The 20,561-nt window shown below is 43.7% G+C and overlaps 1 protein-coding gene across 1 annotated transcript in view; it reads right to left on the bottom strand.

Moving 5' to 3' along the window:
• VWA5B1 (von Willebrand factor A domain containing 5B1) overlaps positions 1-20,561 on the bottom strand; it is a 575,143-nt gene that overhangs the window by 522,190 nt on the left and 32,392 nt on the right. The window contains exon 6 of the mRNA XM_085614890.1: positions 5,665-5,789. Within this exon, the coding sequence (XP_085471016.1) occupies positions 5,665-5,789 (125 nt within the window). The remainder of the gene's footprint in view (positions 1-5,664; positions 5,790-20,561) is intronic.

Genomic DNA, 20,561 nt, shown 5'->3' with positions numbered 1-20,561 from the left:
AGTGTCTCACTTTCAGACAGCCGCGAGCGCTCGGTAGAGCAGGCGCTGGTACAGACTGTACCAGGGGATGCCGCAGCAAAGGTCAGGGAGCTCCCAGGTTGTCCAGACGCAGCCGTCACCTCCACAGGCTCGTTTGCAGGCTCCCACCAATCAGCGACAAAATGGCGGCAGCCGATCACAGCCCTCCGCCGTGGGACTTCTCTCCCGCACTGTGCGAGGGATCTGGTCAATCAGGCACAAGTTGCCTGCAGATAAAGCCCCACTGGTTCCAGGAGCTGGGACAAGCCTCCCAGTCCACCACTGCTGCTCCAAAGTGCGTTAATTCAGCATAGCGGGCCCCGGGGAGACGGAGCCTCTCAGACGCACGTCTCACTTCATCGCGCCCATGGCCCAGCCCCCCCCGCATTCAACTTTTAAAACGTATACCCTCCATTTAGGGCCAAGTGCTTCATTCCGGAATGATATATTGTAGTATTAATAAAGTTATCACTCATTGGAGATATAGCTTTGAATCTGGAATTAGTAGTTTTGGTCAATAAACATGAAATAACGTTTGTGGTAACCTGATACATATTTTCTGTGCTGCCATAGTACTGTGTTTGGAATACAATTGTACAGAATTGCCCTAAATCTGCAATGTTGAACCTGACATCCTTGGTGTGGTTTTCCCCCAATAATTTTTGGTGGCTTTAGGACTCTGCACACTATACCACTGCTAATCAGTGGTAAAGTGCTTGTGCTCTCTCCTTTAAACGTGATAATACTGTATTGCACCCAATTGGCACATTTAATTTACTTGTAAGTCTCTAGTAATGTGCTACTAACCAGGGCCTATATATTAAATGCTACTAATGGGCCTGCATCACACATTGTGCCACCCACTTAAGGATCTCTTAACACAAGTCTCAGGCTTGCCATTGTTTTTAAACTGCCATGTCAACCTGGCAAAATAAACCATTTGCCAAGTACAAACCTTCCTTTTTCATACATATAGGTCACCCTTAAGTTACGCCCTGACCAGCCCAGAGGGCATGGTGCAGTGTATCTAAAAAATGTTAGATATGTACTTTTACGTTTTACATGGCCTGGTAGTGAAAGACTCCTAAATTCATTTTTTTTACTACGGCAAGGCCTACAGCTCCCACAGGATTACATTTAATAAGTGATAACTTTCCATTGGAGAAGTTGGACAGGGCAAGTTTGGAGACTAAAGACATGTAATTAAAGGTCCTCTTAAATGGTAAAGACAATTTTTTTCCACCATTCTGAAAATGCCAACTTTTGAATTTGGCATTTTTCTACTTCCAACCATTGTGCCACTCACTTAAGTAGCATTTTAAGCATGTCTCAGGCCTGCCATTGCAACCTGTGTGTGCAGTTTACCCTGCTATTTTGACCTAGCCAAAAACAGCTTTTGCCAGGCTTAAACCGTCCTTTTTAATACAATAAGCAACCTCTATTGTAGGCCCTTGACAGCACAGAGAGCAGGGTGTAGTGTATTTAACAAGAGGGATATGTACTTTTAAACGTTCCATGTCCTGGTGGTGAACAAACCTTACATTTGTTTTTCACTACTGCAAGGCCTTCCTCTCCCATAGGATATCATTGGATTAACTTATTACATTTAATAAGCAATAACTTTCAGTTGGGAGCAAGTAGAAACATTGAGTTTGGTGTCTAAAGAGTTGTAATTTAAAGCCCTTTTTAATGGTAAAGTTGGATTTTAGGTCTGAGTTCTGAAAATGCTACTTTCAGAAAGTTGGCATTTTCTTGTCTTAACCATTTGGTGCCTGCAGCCTGTTTACTGGCTTACATAACTAGGCGTAGCTTGCAGTTGGTCTTGATATATTGCTCCTAGACAATTAAAAAAGGGCCATAGGTGTTGGAACAATGGGCCATCTCTGACTTGATGAGGGAGAGGAGCTGACACCTACTGCACATGCACATCACAAAGGCTCTTCCAGAATACGCTCACAAAAGAGTTTGGCACCAGTCTTTTGTGACACCAGTCAATCTGGGGACAGGGCAGGGAGTAAGGGTAATTCCAAGCCCCTTTGGGGGTGGAAACCTCCAGAACCTTCTCCTACTTTAAAGTGGGCACCAGGTATAAATATTAGACCCTAAGACTCAACTCTTCAGTACACTTCTGGACCTGTGGAAGACTCGGAAGGACTGCTGTGCTGCTCTGATGGAAGGACTGCTTCTCTGTTGCCCTGCTGCCCTTGTGCCTGCTGCTTGAGTGAAGGACTGGACCTGCATCTTGAACCCAGCACCACCAGAGTGACTCTAAGGGCCAGTAGGCTGGCCGCCTGATAAGAGTCTCAGGGACAGAACAGTCTTGTCCCCCACCCCCCAAGCAGTGCCACCCCAATTCCCGACCCTTGGAAGTATTCCTGAAGGTGCTCAGCCAGCCCATCTATGGTCCCAGGAGAATCAATGCAGCATGGTGCATCGCTTTGCATGACTTCACATCGGAACAGCAGCGCAAAGCATCCCAGGCACAGGATTTTGCATCGCCACCACAGCCGCTCAGAACCACAGCTACATGACGAATCTTCATTCATGGATATCGCCTTGCCACCACAGCTCCTCAGAAATGCCCGTGTAAAATTTGTCTCCACACACGAACCTCTCATCACCACTGCAGCTCCCTTGGAACAGAAGCTGCAGGATCTGCTTGCAAGAACCTTGCATAGTATCAGCAACGTAATTAATTCTCGACACAGGACCTCACATCATTCCACAACCAGGATTTAAGGTACTTTTTCCAGTAGACCCAACCTGGTCCCTGTAGCTAGCCCATGCTCCGTTGTGGTTGGCCTGAACATGTGACTGTGCCCAGGTCCGGCACAACCAGATAACCACTGTGTGCTTCTAGGCACTATTTTTACAAAAACTTTGAAATTGAATATCTCCAGTTCTACTGATTAGATTTGGTTGTTTTAGTCTCAAATAATTTAAAGTTTTACTCTATTTTTCTAAGCTGGAGTGGGATGTTTCCTGTGTTGTGTTTCCACTTTAATACTATTTGAAGCTCTGCATAAATACTTTAGACATTGCCTCTAAGTTAAGCCTGATTGCTTTTGTGTCAAGCTATTAGAGGGTTAAATTTAGGTTAATTTGGATATTGCTTGTGTTTCACCCTAACAGAAATTGTAGTTGCTGCTTGAGTACGGTTTCACCCCCCTCCCAAGCTAGTACACTCATTTTCAACATGCAGGAATTGCAAAACGTGGTTTAAAAGAAATGAATTCCACTGCGTTACTGATAGGGTTGGCCGATATTTTAATTACATGAGTGTAATCTCATTTAATTTCCATTGTATGATTTATATGTATTTTGCATTATTTTTTCTCCCAAAACAGTTTTGTGAATTTACACAATTTACCCCCCAAATTTTAAATAAGCAACTCCAAAGAGTGCAGCAATTTATGCACAAACAAGCAGCTTTGCTCTCTCCAGTTAGTAGCGCATCCATAAAGGCTGGCCTTGGTGAAATTTAGTTATCCTGCTAAAATTCATAAAGTTCCAAAACTTTGTATTATGCGAAATTTGTGAAATTTCTTAAAATTTTGCATTATGCAAAAAAATGTTTACCTTAAGCGCACACTTCACATATAAAAATGTTTTACGAGATACCAATCGGAGACTGGTTCACACAGAAAATGTTGAACTGAGACACATTTTCTGCTTAAATCAGTATTATGCCAGTATCTTGAAAGGTTTTTTTGTATACAAGGTGCATGCTTTTAGAAAATAAAGTAGCGTACGATGCCGACAAAGTATATTTTGCTACAAAAGCATTATTTTAAACATTTCTGCAAATATATTGCAACAATTAGCAAAAGAATACGCTATTTGACAGAACTGTAGATTAACTAATGATCCTAGAATGCTGTTGTAGATCCTCAATTCAGGTGATTAAAAGCTGTACCCTATCCCGCTATCAAGCACTAGCCCCCATATAAGTTTGAACCCGAGTATGATACTATTCAAGTACTTGGAGTAGTATGGAAACCTAGTCCTAAGATATGCAGGAAGTGGCTGAATTTAATAATTAGGCACATGTCAACATTTTTTAAGGCGATATCAACAGACTTGCCGAATTGAGAACAAAATCACTCATGTGAGAAGGGGCGTGGCCTTTGAAGGAGCGGGGCCTTATGCCCCCGTTCCAAGCCCCATTGACCTCCTCCTTCCACCAAAAATAACGAGATCAAAAGGTTGTTGAGGCTGCTGGGGATGTCATGGGGTGTTTTCACACCCCTTAATGGGGATTGCAAGTTTGAATCCTAAAAAAAAAAGCTGGAAATCCACTCTCTGCCATGGTTTCCAGCTCTCCTTACCTGCCATGGTGTAATTACGGCTCCTCACCCGGTGACTGTGTGATGGAAGACAAATTCCTGTGACACACAGTGGGACTGTATGAGTTGGCAGGTCTGTATTAAAGTATGGTTTAGATGTCCCTTGTTGGGACCACCATGCCAGGCATGGTGGGCAAGGACAGGGAAATCCACCAGTAGCCGCCACGTGCAGGGAGAAATCTCCTTGCACTTCAGGGAATAATTTTTCAGTTATCCAGAACAAACTCCTACTTTGAAAATGTGTTCTTGAAAAACAAAAAAGATTTGCTAAGTGAGTGGAACAAACATGACACCTTCCCTGGCATTCGGACATGGGTAGGTCCAATGCATGGGAGCACCTACATGGTGGCAACTCCCTTCCATCAGTGTTGTGGTTGTCCGGGACTTCCAGGTTGGTGCCCTGCGACACCCCTTCCTAGAGGTTCACTAGAAGAACTCACTTCATTTGTCCCCCCTCCCGAATTACCTTTGCATTTGTGACACAGGGACAGTACTCCTTAGGACACCCTTTTGACCATCTCCTTCAATTCAGAGTACATTAAGTTTCTTTCCCTGGTCCTGAAGAAATGCCACTCATCCATTAGGAGACTAGAGGTGTGAAACATGTCAACCTTTTAACCATTCTCACCCATCATTCCATACATCGAGCTGTAGCAGGTTTAATTCTCCTAGCCAGCCACGACTCTTGTAGTCTGTTTTTAGCCATAGCATCAGTGGCCAGCAATTAAAGGTTCCTATGGACCCTAATGGCTATTTTTAACACACTCACTGCACCCACTCTACTCACCACGCATCTGCCCCATCACTTAGGGCCTCTACTTACAATCCAGAAGGCCTCCTGCAAAGAGCCCCCCTGCAGGGCCTATTGGGCATTGCAGCGCCGGTCCAACGAGGAAGAAGGATGAAATCCTTCGGGTGTGTGAGGGCCTTTGCTTCTTATTGGAGCACTCCCCCTTCCTAGTCCTTCTCTTACCTGGCCTTGCACTTGACCTCCCCTTCTCCTTCCTTAGGAACCGCATACACTTTTGTCTGACTGCAGACTCAGCAGCCATCAGACCAACTGTCTCAGAAGCTGGCAGATAGTCCTCTGCCTGAGGAGCAGAGGCAGGCTTGTGAGGTGTACGCCAGGGTTAAAATGATCCTATATGTCTTTGCAAAATATGTTTTTGCACTTTTTTCACATGGAACTGATCGAGGAGCTAGCTTCAGACCCTGAGCCAATAAATCAGCTACCAAACACACAACACTTAGTAAAAATGAAAAAAAAGGAACTGGAGAGAAACTTATTAGTCATCTTCACCTTTTTCTCTGCCCGTGGGTCTCTCTTGGTCCCTTTGATGAAATCGCTTTTCCCTTTCAGGTGTTGTTCGTACTCCATGGGTGTCATGTCGCCCTCCTCCATCAGGATATGTGGTTGGTGTGGCTCTAGGAGGCAAAAAAATGACAAGAATTAATAGTGCATTTGGGGATCTAGCCCAGTGATAAGAATGAATTCCAACATGATATGTGACATTGTAAATCTGTAAAAACCTCTTAAATCAAGTGTATATAAACGGGTTGTAATATGCCGATACACGGCTATAATAATGAGCAATATGAGGGACAGGGCGGTTCAGTGGAACCGCCAAAAGCCGATCCACGGCGAGATTTTTTTTTAAAAAGGAGGTACAGGATTGTAGTAATAAGGCTGCATATATATGTAACACAACATTTATTGAATAACGCGAATGATATGATGTATTGATTGAATATAATAACATATGTCTAACGCTGTTTCTTGCACACTCCAAGATGGCGCCCAAAAAATCCTTAGGGGTATGCTGGTCCTTCTTTGCTCGCAATTCCCGGAAATATGTAGTTTTGTATAAAAAATGGCGCCGCACTCTGTATATTGTTTACACACTGACGAAGGGAGAACCCGAAACGCGTCTGTTAAGCGCTAAGGAATAAACTGGCCCAAAACCGAAACCCGCGAGTGCCGCTGCCTTTTTTCTCCGGATGGGAGTAAGGGACTTTACGAGCAGAATATATATATATATATATATATATATATATATATATATATATATCCAGAGTTCGGCAGCTACCGATGGGTTTTGGAGCCATTTTATATATATGTATATATATATACACAGATAGATACATATATATAAATGTGTGTGTGTGCATATTATCTACTGGCGGTCGCCAGTAGATAGTTATAGTTAGGACCGTGTTTCGATAGGAAATCCGCAACATTCTATTTGGAATAACTTTGGCGCCGATTGACGAATCCTCGCGAAATTCTCAAAATAGGTGGGGCGCTCCGCTCCGCTCCTTCCCTGAAAGTCTCGGGGGGATTCGTCAAGCGGGGGCTGAGAAAAAGGGGGGGTCCCAAAACGCTTTTTCCCCATGCATTTTTCCATAGGACCTTTAGTCCGAGCTACAGCCCGAACGGCTGAACAGAATTACTTGAAATTTGGCAGAGAGGTAGCCCTCAGGTCAGGGATGTGCCTTTTGAAGATCTCGTGTAAATCTGTTCAGTATTTCCTGAGAAAATAGCATTTAAATCAATATATATATCTGTAGGCGCGCTCCGAGCGCGTACCGTAAGCTTACCGTACGCGCACGCTGCCGTGCGCGAGCGCGATTCTGATTGGTTGTTAGATCTTAGTAAACATTCGAATTGGTCGAAACCAGGAAGTGTCGGCCGCCATTTTGTCTCTCGCACTCTGAGGGGGTGAAAAACAAAGGTGGAGAATGTGAAAAGGGGGCAGGGTGGACAGTTCCTGACCCCCTAGCCTTTGTCAGGGGGTCCCAGAAGGACCCCCAAGGGCAAAAATTAATTGTAATTTTTTTTTGAAAAATCGCGGAATGCGCGTAGCGTACGCGCACGGCGCAAACGGAAAAATTCCGCGAACTTCGCGTAACGATTCCGTGAACTACGCGTACCGTACGCGCACGGCAAGAACATTTTTTCAAAAAGGAAAGATTAAAAAAAAAGAAAAAAAATTGTGAGGTAAGGTTGCCTCTTAAAAGAGCCGTTGTGTTAATACAGGGATAGAGGAAAGAAAGAATGGGAATATTATGAACGTCTACAAACGTGCTGGTCTATCTTATTGTTAATAAGGGAAACACTGGTCTCCCCAAAAACAATAAGACCACAACACGTTGTACACCTCATTGAAACCCTCCGAAATTGAGGGTTAATGTCCAGAGGAGCTGAAGAAGGTGATGCTCCCACCTCAGAGGAAGGGCTCAGCTGAGCTGCCGATGATGTACTCGGCTGAGCTTCTGAGGATGGGCTCCGGTGACTTACTGAAGAGTTTTCTTCAGTATGTCGAGCAAAGGTCCTGGGATGTACATCCATAATGTGTCTCATCATAGAGTGATTTCCAAAGGAATACTTTTTCTTTGGATTTCCTCTAGATAAAATACGGTCACAAAGTCTGCAAGTGACCAATGGAGCATTCACCTTTTTCTGCTCCTCTGGAAAAGTAAAATACTCCCACACAAAAGAAGTCTTTTGTTTCCTCCTTCTCTGTCTGATGATGGTGCTGCTAGGCTCACTCTCAGAAGAGGACTGCTGCTCTGCCATTGTATCTCAATGTCAATTCAGCTCCTTCTCCTAGGGGATCTCAAGCAGTAATGAGGGAAATGGGTGTGGTGTTGGAAGTTTCTGGAACTGAAAGTAGTTTAAACCAATGAAAAGTGTTCTTTCTGGATCACATGATCTACCGTGCGCGCTCAGTAAGCTTATGCTACGCGCTCGTAAACAAGAACGCATGCGCAAACGTGACGTAAACATGCGCTTACGGAGCACGTACGTAGGACGCACTCGCGCATGCGCATTACACACACCCGCGTAACCGCGACCTTGGTTCCGTGCAACGCGCATGCGTGTACGTGTTACCGAAGAAGTAAGCATGCGTACGTACGTCATGCATGCGTATGTACGTCACGTACGTATGCGTACGTACGTCGCGTACATATCACGTAAGCGCTCCGTACTTATGACATACGGAGCGCGTAGCGTCAGCGCACCGTACGCGCACGGCAAAAAATCCATAAAAAAAAAAATTAAAAGTTTCAAGGGTTGTAGAAGATAATAACTGTGATGTACAACTATATGTAAACATTAATTTTAAAAAAATTAACCATTCCATAATGCAGGATATAGTACATATATTATTTGATACATAGGTTGGATATTATTTTTTAACAAAAATAAAAAAAAATTGCATTTAAAAAACCTTTGAAATTCACTGAAAAAACCATAGGTTTCACACACGTTATAGTTAGGAATTAGCATTTAAAAAACCTTGCAAATTCACTGAAAAAACCATAGGTTTAACACATGTTATAGTTAGCAGGACATTTCACTTGTGAAAAACCAATGAAATTCACCCGTTATAGTTAGTGCAGGCAACTATAACTCACGCGACCGCAATCCTCTGCTGATGACGTCAGATATTACATCACTGATGACATATGTGTCTTTCTGAAAAATAAATATTTGTAATATATGTATAGCTAAAGATTAATGGAAGAATACATGGGTAAATAAGTGTCTAAATACAGTGATGTAATATCTGACGTCATCAGCAGTGGATTGCGGTCGCGTGAGTTATAGAAGACTCCCTCCGACTCACCACCTCCAGCACGAGCGACTCTCTATCCACCACCGAATACATCCATTTCCAGATACATACCAGCCCCAGATCCACCCTACATGGCACTCTCGCCTACAGGCCCCAGATCCCTAACAGCATTCGCCACTACCATCGTCGACCTCGTCGTCCCCCACGCCATACCCTCTATGGACTACATACTCATAGGAGACCTCACCTTCCACCTCGACAATGTCAACGACCCCAACTCCTTTACCCTCCTGGACAACCTCGCCAACCTTGGACCAAAACAGCTTATCACCACCCCCACCCACAAGGCAGGACACACCCTCGACCCCATCTTCGCAGGAGGACACAACATCCACTTCAGCCACACCACCCAACCCCTCTGGACGGACCACCACTGTGTACACTTCCACGTCGACAAACCCACCGCCTCCAAACCTGCACCCCACCCACCACGAAGGAACTGGAGCAAAGTCACCAAGGAGCACCTCAACTCCACCCTCCACCTCGACCGACGTCAACCTCACAGCCAAAGAACTACACAGATGGATCTCCAACTGCTTGGATGAACTCGCACCCCTTCACAACCCTGGCAGACAGCACCCCAGAAAGGCCACCTGGTTCACTGCCGACCTCCAGGAATCCAGACACGCCTACAGATGTCTCGAGAAGAATTGGTGAAACCGCAAAACTTCGGAAGAGCATACCAGATCCACGAACGTCATGTGAGAATACCACCAACTCATCAGATCAACCAAACAAACCTTCATTCAGTGCAAGATTACCGATAACACCAGTAACTCGAAGGAACTCTTCAGCATCATCTAAGAATTCACCAAACCCCCCAGCAAGGCCACCGACATAACCCCCTCCCAGGACCTCTGCAACAAGTTCAGCTCCTACTTTCATCTGAAAATCAAGGCCCTCTACGACAACCTCAACAAACAGACATCGGACTCCAAAACCACTCCTCCCTCCAACAACGCCAGCCAACCCACCATCTCCGCCTGGACCCCAGCCTCAACCAAAGACACCCAATCGACCATGAAAGACATCCACTCAGGAGCACCCATGGACCCCTGCTCTTTGCACAGCTTCGCCAGAGCCGCTGCAGCCATTGCACCAGAACTACAACACACCATCAACACCACCTTCGAAAACCGGCACCTTCCCCCGATGACTGGAAACGCGCAGAAGACAAACCACGGCTCAAGAAGCCCTTGGCAGACCCTTCGGTCCTCAAGACATACTGACCCAGCTCCCTCTTCCCCATGACGGCCAAAGTAACTGAGAAGACCGTCAACACCCAATTAATGGAATTCATCAAAGGGAACTCTATCCTTGACTCCTCCCAATCCAGATTCCACAGCACAGAGACTGCTCTTCTCGCCACTACAGATGACATACGCAACCTGCTCGACCAAGGCCACACCACAGCCCTGATCCTAATCGACCTCCCCTCAGCCTTCAACACCATCTCCCACAGCACTCTTGCTGCCAGACTCAACCACGGCGGCATACAGGGAACCGCCCTCAAGTGGCTCTGCTCCTTCCTCACCAGCAGAACCCAAAGAATCAGACTGCCACCCTTCCTCTCTGAACCCACAGAGATCAACTGCGGAGTACCCCAAGGATAGTCACTCAGCCCAACACTCTTCAACATCTACATGGCCCCCCTCGCCGCCATCGTCATACAGCACAGACTCAACATAATCTCCTTTGCCTACAGCACCCAGCTCATCCTCTCCCTCACCAAGGATCCCATCACCACCACCTTCCAGGAAGAAATGAAGGACGTCACATCCTGGATGAGAAGCAGCTGCCTCAAGCTCAACTCAGAGAAGATGGAGGTACTCGTCCTTGGACCCTCTCCCACCGTATGGGACAACACCTGGTGGCCCACTGTCTTCGGAAGACCCCCACTCCCACGGACCACGCCCATACCATACTCAACTCCTCCCTCTCTATGACCCAACAGATCAAAGCTGTCACCTCCACCTGCTTCAACACCTTCCGCAACATTCGCAAGACCTTAAAATGGATCCCCCCGAATCAAGAAAGATCGTCACCCACAAACTACTAACCAGCCGACTGGACTAAAGAAACACCCTCTAAGTCGGAATCAACAAGTCTCTGTTCTGCAAACTCCAGACCATATAGATCACCGTAGCCAGACTCGTTCTTGGCATCCCTCAACATGAACACATCACCCAACACCTGCAGCCAGTGCATTTCTAGAACCCACGGGGTGGTCTTAGCCAACTTTGTTCACAGTCCATCTCAGGACTACTCTTTACTATTGCATCTCTTAATGATGGTGCTCTTCGATATGTTATGGGGGTACCTCGGTAGTGTCTTCCTATGACTGGATCTGATCTCACTATGGGCCAGTTTTTGTTCAGCAAGTACCTGAGTTCTTTATCTTGTGTATTGCAAGTGGTTAAAAATTTCAATGGGGCTTGGCCTTTTCCCTCTCTTGAACGTATTTAAGAGAATAGAATTGCCTCTCTCTTCCTTCTGTTAGCTGCTTGGCGGGCCTTTTCAATCACTAGTTTGTTATAGCCCCTTTCGAGAAATCTATTGGTCACTTCATCCTGGCACTTTTTTAATTTATCCTCAGTGCTACAATTTATCTTCACACGTAGCATTTTGCCAGAGGGAATACTCAGTTTGGTGTGGTTAGGGTGAAAGCTGGAAGCATGGAGGGTTGTATTCCTGGCTGTCTTTTTTTTTGTGAAGCCTTGTTTTCAGCTTACCCTCTTGAACATACACTTCTATGTCAAGAAATGTTACATTGGTCTTGCTGATGTCATACGTAAACTTTAGATTCAATTCATTCTTGTTTAGGAGCTTCACAAATTGTTCTGCAGAATTAATCGTGCCCCTCCAAACCACATAAGATCATCTTTATATCTTGCACTTATCACTATGTGCTCATCTCAAATTTGCACATGTTCACTGCAGAGCACCTCTTCCTCCCACCAGCCTACATTTAAACATGCACAGCTGGGGGCGAAACAGGTGCCCATCGCAGTCCCACGCTGTAGGTGGTACAACTCTAACCCAAATAGAAAAACTTTACGTTGCAGGCATCTCTTTGCCATGGTTATCAGCATTTGGGTGTGGTTATAAAGACCTACTGGTCTGTCTTGTAGGAAATGTTGCATGGCTCTCAAGCCATGCTTGTGGGCAATGCTTGTGTAAAGAGTTGTTATGTCCAGGGCCATCAGCACATAGTCATGTTCAATGGGTGGATCGTAGATCATCTGCAGGAAATCACCACTATCCCTTATATAGTATGGTAAGTTTTTCACATAATTTTGCAAAAAGAAATCTATGTACTTGGATGTGTTCTTCATCATACTTCCGATTGAAGAGATAATCAGGCTTCCAGGGGCAGCTAGCATTCTTATTCATCTTGGGAATTAGATTAAAGACAGGTGTTTTGGGAGTGTCATATCTCAGGTACAAATATTCATCATGGGAAAGCAAGCCGTCATTCCTCCACTGTTCCAGCTCTTGTGTGTACACAGATTAAGCCTTGGTTACTGTCATCTGTTTACATTTCCTGTAGCAGTCTCTGTCCTAATTGAACCTGGGCTTCATGCAAATACATATTAAGAGGCCATAGCACAACTTTAACTCCTTTGTCGGAGTTCCGTACCACCACGTTTTTGTTTTTCTCAATTTGGCCACTAATCCATGGAATTTCCATTCAATGGCTGTTCTCTTTACCTTGCCTTCATTAGTCTCCCTATAAATCTTTTTCAGGCCTTCCGAGATCAGCTTGTGAAAAGTGTCTATTGTGTCCTTTGCAGTGGCTGGCATTGCTCTGGAACGTGGTTGAAATGGTGTAGATGCCGCTTCTACCACTTCAATATTATGTTCTTGAATAACGCCCTGGCTAGTTACCTCCACGTTGGAATCCTCGCTCCCAATTTCTAGCTGCCTTAATGTTCATATTAATAAAAGTCTGCAACAGTGGCAATCTCAGTTGGTGTTGACATGCTCCCCTCCACCCAAGCTGTGTCAGTGTGTTGTTTACTTAGTGTGTGCACTTTCAGTAACTTAAGTTTCCTTATAAATTTACAGGTGTCTATTCTTGTTTGGGATAGTCTATTGTATTCCTTGGGCAATATGATAGTCCCAACAGTAATATGTCTTCCTCCGCTTTGCTTAATGTCAAGTCAGTGAGATTAACAACTGACCCCCCCCTCTGCCCGTTTCTGTTTCTATTACTTTTGTTTCCACGATCTTTTGGTGTTTGTGTTTTGCCTACCTAAGTTTTTGCCACTGTTTGTTCCACTGGTACCTCCTTCTGGTTGCTTTTGAAGCCTTGGTATTCGTGGTCTGAGCAATAAACACCAGTCTAAACATAAAAAATCCAATTCATCCGAGAATGTTATCTTTCTAGGTGGTGTAGCTCCACTTTGACCTTGGCCTTTGCTCGAATTTTCATTGTCAGTTTCTATTTCAGAACTTAGCTCGGTCTCAGTGTCTGTCAATCTCTTTTCCTGTTGTGTTCTGTTTCCTTCCTCCTGCCATTGTTTTCTCGGGTGGTCAAATCTTGGCAAATGTCAATATTTGCCCACTCTCGTAGTCTATTCTATCCCTCGTGAACTTTTGCACCTCCTTTGTAAGGGGGTATCCTCATATTTTTTCAGATGGGTTTGCATATCTGTTTTAAACTTCGCTATCACATCATTCTCAGGACTAGTGTTGAAGTCAGTTTCCAGCAATTCAATTTCGTGCATGACCCTCTGTCTCTCTTTGTCGGCATATCTGATTAAGATATGTAGTAATATTGCCTATGCCTCCAAGTTGCTGCCTGCCCACTCTTTAAGCATGTCCATGTCCGGGTTCTCAAAACTCGTTGCAATAAGTATTCTTAGACCAAAAGTAATCCACCCCACCTCTAAGTATTTAGTCAAAGATTTTACCTCCCACCATTTTGTGATTTCCTTGCGGTTGAATGTTTCCAGTGTTTTCAACATTTGTTGAAGATCTGTTGGTTGGGCATGAGCTCCGTTTCTCGAGTGATCTTTCTTTGTCCCTTGTGTACTCTGTACACTGAACATATGTTTAGCCTCCTCCTCTCTTTCACGTACCATGCTGGCTGACATATCACTTAACCTTGAATGTAGCAACTGTCGATAACAAAACGCTTTGATGGCAGTTGTCTTCTGCCCCCACACCCGTACTGTTTTCTACTCACCTGGGGTCTTCTTAGTATGTCAGCACACCCTCCAGTCTGCTGCACACTGTTCAGATCCTCCAGCTAGGTCGGATCCAGTCCTGGATTTTCTGTACCGGGGCCTGCGGATATATATATACATACATATATGTGTGTATATATATATATATATGTGTGTGTGTGTGTGTATGTATGTATATATATATTCACTGAAGGATCCATGGGTTTCGGGCACATTATAGTCCTCTTTTGTTTTTGTGCATGAAAGTGCTTTGATGGGCTGTTCCAAGCCCATTGCCAGAGGCCGCCCTGAAGGGTCGGGGCTCCGGTATCGAAAAAATGTTGCTTGGATATTTACTGAGGAGCATGACCCACTCACACAATCAGCCTACTAAGGAAGCCACTGTGAAAAAATTAGCGCGTGTTGGAAGGGATTCAAGATGGATTATTTCCCTCTATGATCGTGCTGGTGAATAGGTTTGTTTCGAAGCCATCTGCAGAATGACAGCACTACGCAAGAGATTCATACTCACCTGACTGTTTGCTTTTATTAATATTCCACATTGAACAGTGCCATTGCCAAGTAAGAACATTGAATTATGGCGAAATATACGAGGACTTCCAGATCTTGTACTCGAAGGAATTCACAATGCACTGTGGGATTTGTATTTTTGCACTCTCAGTCACGTGATTAAGTACTTATAAAGCACGCACGAGCGATTAATTTGCTTGACTTCCACCTGTGACCACGGCTAGTGATGCCGAAACGTTAGGAAAAGGAAGCATGCTGGGCTGCTGGATTTCGAAATAAAGACACATTTCCAGTATTGGGCCTCTTTTGTTTTTGTGCATGAAAGTGCTTTGATGGGCTGTTCCGAGCCCATTGTCAGAGGCCACCCTGAAGGGTCGGGGGGCTCCGGAATCGGAAAAATGTTGCTTGGATATTTACTGAGGAGCATGACCCACTCACACGCTCAGCCTACTAAGGAAGCCACTGTGAAAAAATGAGCGCGTGTTGGAAGGGATTCAAGATGGATTATTTCCCTCTATGATCGTGCTGGTGAATGAGGTTTGTTTCGAAGCCATCTGCAGAATGACAGCACTATGCGAGGGATTCATACTCACTTGACTGTTTGCTTTTATTAATATTCCACATTTAACAGTGCCATTGCCAAGTAAGAACATTGAATTATGGCGAAATATACGAGGACTTCCAGAGCTTGTACTCAAAGGAATTCACAATGCACTGTGGGATTTGTATTTTTGCAGTCTCAGTCACGTGATTAAGTACTTATAAAGCACGCATGAGCGATTAATTTGCTTGACTTCCACCTGTGACCAAGGCTAGTGATGCCGAAACATTAGGAAAAGGACGCATTGCTGGGCTGCAGGATTTCGAAATAAAGCCACATTTCCATTATTGGGCCTCTTTTGCTTTTGTGCATGAATGTTCTGTGATGGGCTGTTCCGAGCCCATTGCCAGAGGCCGCACTGAAAGGTCGGGGGCTCCGGAATCGGAAAAATGTTGCTTGGAGATAGATATATCGCACCACACTCTCCAATTGAAAAGTAACGCACGGACACCTTGGAAAATTGCAGTTAAGCAGATTTATTGACTGCAAGAACGCAACGCGTTTCAGCTTTCGCCTTGGTCACGCTGGAAGCAAACTTTTGTGACAACTACATTTAAACTAGTGCTCACAACATAGAAAATGGACTAATCGTCACACCAATAGTGAATAGAAAAGGAAAATTAGTGGCCATCTTAGCACTATACATGATCCAATTGTACTGCCTAAATGCAATTACCACAATGCCAATATGCCAATGAAACTAAGCGTAATTTTAGTACTGAAAGCAGCTATTTAAGGAAAAGGAAACAATGATGCAACGCTTCAGAGAGAGGGGTTATCATCAAAGAACTATTACTGAAGCTTGCAAGAGAGTTGACGAGGTTACACGTAACCAGTTACTGCATCCAGTGAAATGCCAAACTGAGTCTGAGATTTTGCGGTTTATTACCATGTATTCAGGACAAGTGCAGGATGTGCGCCACATTTTAAAGAAAAACTGGCATGTATTGTTACCTGACAGTAATCTGCAGAAATATTTGAATAATCATCCACAAATCACTTTCAAAAGGAACAAATCACTAAGAGATGAGTTAAGCCCCAATTTGGTGACTAATACCATCAAACCCAGGATTGGTGGCCGTCCTGGCTTCCATTGCTGCAAAAATTGTAAAGCATGCAAAAACAGCATTGACTGTACTGTATTGCATATTTCCAGCATTAGTAAGGAATTTATCATCAGGAAGGCCGTTACTTGTAACACAATGTATTGTGTTTATGCACTGATTTGTCCATGTAATAAGGCATATATAGGTAGCACAATTCATCGTGCCAAGAAAAGAGTGCTTGAACATATTAGAGCAATACGTCATAACAACAGACAATATCCTGTTGCTCGACATTTTTTTGATCAGCATTGTTGATTTTGAGACCATGTCTCCGAAGGGGCTGAACTCAAGTGAAGAATTGTCTGTACACTTGCATAACTAATTGTAAATGCTGTGAATTGTGCAATTTGTTGCTGTTGTAAATATTTTTTATACTAAAATGTAATTAATTTTTCTTTTAGGTATTGGTATCTACTTTTTGAACGGGCCATCGATGAATTTACTTATTCCATCTGCGCACAATTATATTACTGATTTATTAGCCCACTTGGGCAGTTTGTCAACTGTAGCTGGAGTGTGATTGCAATAATGTACATGCTACTTGTCCACTAGTGCATTATGTAGGTATATCATTAATTTTGTGAGTATGTTTTCATTGACGAAAATTTATATTTTTGTAAATAGTGATGTATTAACAATCATTAATATGAAATGTTGCCATTCCAGAATGTAGTTTCATTGGCATATTGGCATTGTGGTAATTGCATTTAGGCAGAACAATTGGATCATGTATAGTGCTAAGATGGACACTCATTTTCCTTTTCTATTCACTATTGGTGTGACGATTAGTCCGTTTTCTATGTTGTGAGCACTAGTTTAAATGTAGTTGTCACAAAAGTTTACTTCAAGCGTGACCAAGGCGAAAGCTGAAACGCGTTGCGCTCTTGCAGTCAATAAATCTGCTTAACTGCAATTTTCCAAGGTGTCCGTGTGTTACTTTTCAATCGGAGAGTGTGGTGCGATATATTTGGGACTGCCGATTATCCCTGCACGGACTGCCCTGCCAGACAGCCTTTATCCTTGCCGGGACTGCGCTGATATATATATATATATACATATATATATTACCTACTGGCGGTCGCCAGTAGGTAGTTATAGTTAGGACCACGTTTCCATAGGAAATCCGCAACATTCTATTTTGAATAACTTTGGCGCCGGTCGACGAATCCTCGCGAATTTTTCAAAATAGGTGGGGCGCTACGCTCCGCTCCTTCCCTGAAAGTCTCGGGGGGATTCGTCAAGCGGGGGCTGAGATAAAAGGGGGGTCCCAAAACGCGTTTTTCCCATGCATTTTTCCATAGGACCTTTAGACAGGGCTACAGCCCGAACGGCTGAACAGAATTACTAGAAATTTGGCAGAGAGGTAGTCCTCAGGTCAAGGAAGTGCCTTTTGTAGGTTTGGTGTAAATCTGTTCAGTAGATTCTGAGAAAATAGCCTTTAAATCAATATATATATCTGAGCCAGCTTACGGTGCGCTTACGGTACGCTTACCGTACACGTACGGTGGCGTGCGCGAGCGCGATTCTGATTGGCTCTTAGATCTTAGTAAACATTCGAATCGGCCGAAACCAGGAAGCGGCGGCCACCATTTTCTCTCTCGCACTGAGAGTGATGTTTAAAATATTAAGCCCAAAAACATGTAATGGGGCTGTTTAGACAGCTCCCACACACATAGCAATGTTGAGGGAGTCCCCAAAGATCCCCCAAGGCCAAAAACGGAATTTGTATTTTTTCGCTAATTTCGCCGATTACGCTTACCGTACGCGTACGGTAAAAAATTATAAAAAAAAAAAAATTATCCACACTCTCCCCACCCCTTGTGCAATGGGTGCCCGAAGGGCACCAATTGTGCATGGCTTATTAAAGATGAGTTAAACTAAAATATTAAAAAAAAAATAATAAAAAAAAATATTATCCACACTCTCTCCACCTCGTGTGCAAATGGTGCCCGAAGGGCACCATTTGTGCATGGCTTATAACATATACGAAAAATTAAAATATTACCTTTCAAAACGAAGTGCATCATATGTCCTCCATGTGCGCACGGTGCGCGAAGCGCATCGTGCGTACATGGCCCATCTAGCGTAACGTGGGCACGCGGTGCGCGTAGCGCACCGCGTGCCCACCGTGCGCGCACGGAACGAACTGCGTTAAGTGGGCGCGCACGCCACGAATGGCGTAAAGTAACTTAGCATTTAAAAAACCGTACAAATTCACTGAAAAAACCATAGGTTTCACACACGTTATAGTTAGGAATTAGCATTAAAAAAACCTTGCAAATTCACTGAAAAAAACATAGGTTTCACACATGTTATAGTTAGCGGAAATTTTACTGATAAAAAACCAATGAAATTCCCCCGTTATAGTTAGTGCAGGCAACTATAACTCACGCGACCGCAATCTTCTGCTGATGACATATGTGTCTTTATGAAAAAAAAAATTTGTAATATATGTATAGCTAAAAATGTATGGAAGAAGACATGGGCAAATAAGTGTCTAAATACAGTATTAGCACCAGCAGAGGATTGCGGTCGCGTGAGTTATAGTTGCCTGCACTAACTATAACGGGGGAATTTCATTGGTTTTTTATCAGTAAAATTTCCGCTAACTATAACATGTGTGAAACCTATGGTTTTTTCAGTGAATATATATATGCATATATATATGTGTGTGTGTGTATATATGTATATATATATTCACTGAAAAAACCATAGGTTTTGGGCACATTATAGTTAGAAATTAGCATTTTAAAAAAAACATAGAAATTCACTGAAAAAACAGAGGTTTCAGGGATGCTATAGTTAGTTGGACATTTCACTCGTACAAAACCTGAGTAATTCGGCCGTTATAGTTAGTTCAGCTAACTATAACTCGCGCTCCCAGAATAAACTGCTGATAACATCACATATTACATCATTTATGACATGGTCAGTGACATCAATGATGACATCTCAAATGACATCACTGATGACATCATCCAGTGACTGTGTGTTCTGTAAAGTTTTAATATGTTTTATGTATATGCCAAGGTGTATTTAAGAATGAGAGGGTGTATAAGTGTCTGGATGGAGGATTTAGTAGGTGTGTGACTACATAAGTGAGTGATTAGATGTGTCTTACTGAATGCATATATTAGTGACTAAACTGTGTGAATGTCTGTATCAGTTTGTCTGTTGTTGTGTAAGCTGCTGCATGGGTTGGTGAATAGCTACATGAGGTTCTATATGGGTTACTGATTGGTTGCCTGAGTCTCTGTATGGGTACCTGAGTGTTTGTGTGGGTGGGTGGGGTGTGTGTGACTTTGTGCATAGATGTGTGAGTGGTTGATTCACTGGGTGTATGGGTTCAAGAGTGTGTCTGTGAAGGGCTGTATGGGTGAGTGAGTGTGTGTATGGCTGTGTTGGTGAGTGAATGGATGTCTCAGTGGTATATGTGTGAATAACTACATATGTGAAAGGCAGTATACGTGAGTGTTGGAGTATATAAATGACTATATGTGAGAGTAAGTGATAGTGAAAGTGGCTGTATGGATGAGTGTGTGCTTGTGTCAGTGATTGTATAAGAAAGTAAGTATGTGTTAGCATCTGTATGAATAGGTGAGGTGGTGTGTGTATAACTGTATAGGTGAGTAAATGGGAGTGTGATTGATTCTTTACATGACTGACTAGGTGTGTAAGTAACTGTATGGGTGAGTGGTGGTGTGTGAGTGTCTGTATAGGTGTATGAGTGCATATAATAGTGCTGTATTGATGAGTGACTGCATGTATGAGTGACTGTATGGGTGAATGAGTGGATGTGTGTGTTGACCTAGGAATCAGTGTGTAAGTATGTAGTAACTGGTGTTGGTGTGTCTATGGTTTCGAAAATGGTACTCTGTATTTTAGAGTGGGTGTGAGGAGGTGCATCAGATTACCACATAAATGATGTGATCGGTGATGTCATTTGAGATGTCATCAGTGATGTCATCAGTGATGTCACTGACCATGTCATGAATGTGGTAATATGTAACCTCATTAGCAGTGCACTGCGGGGGCGCGAGTTATAGTTAGCTGCAGGAACTATAACAGCCAAATTTCTCAGGTTTTGTATGAGTGAAATGTCCAACTAACTATAACATCCCTGAAACCTCTGTTTTTTTCAGTGAATT

Source organism: Triturus cristatus, chromosome 1_2, assembly GCF_964204655.1.
Source record: "Triturus cristatus chromosome 1_2, aTriCri1.1, whole genome shotgun sequence".
Classification (NCBI taxonomy): domain Eukaryota; kingdom Metazoa; phylum Chordata; class Amphibia; order Caudata; family Salamandridae; genus Triturus; species Triturus cristatus.
Note: the sequence above shows the minus strand (reverse complement) of the source record. Positions and strands in the feature narration are given on the sequence as shown.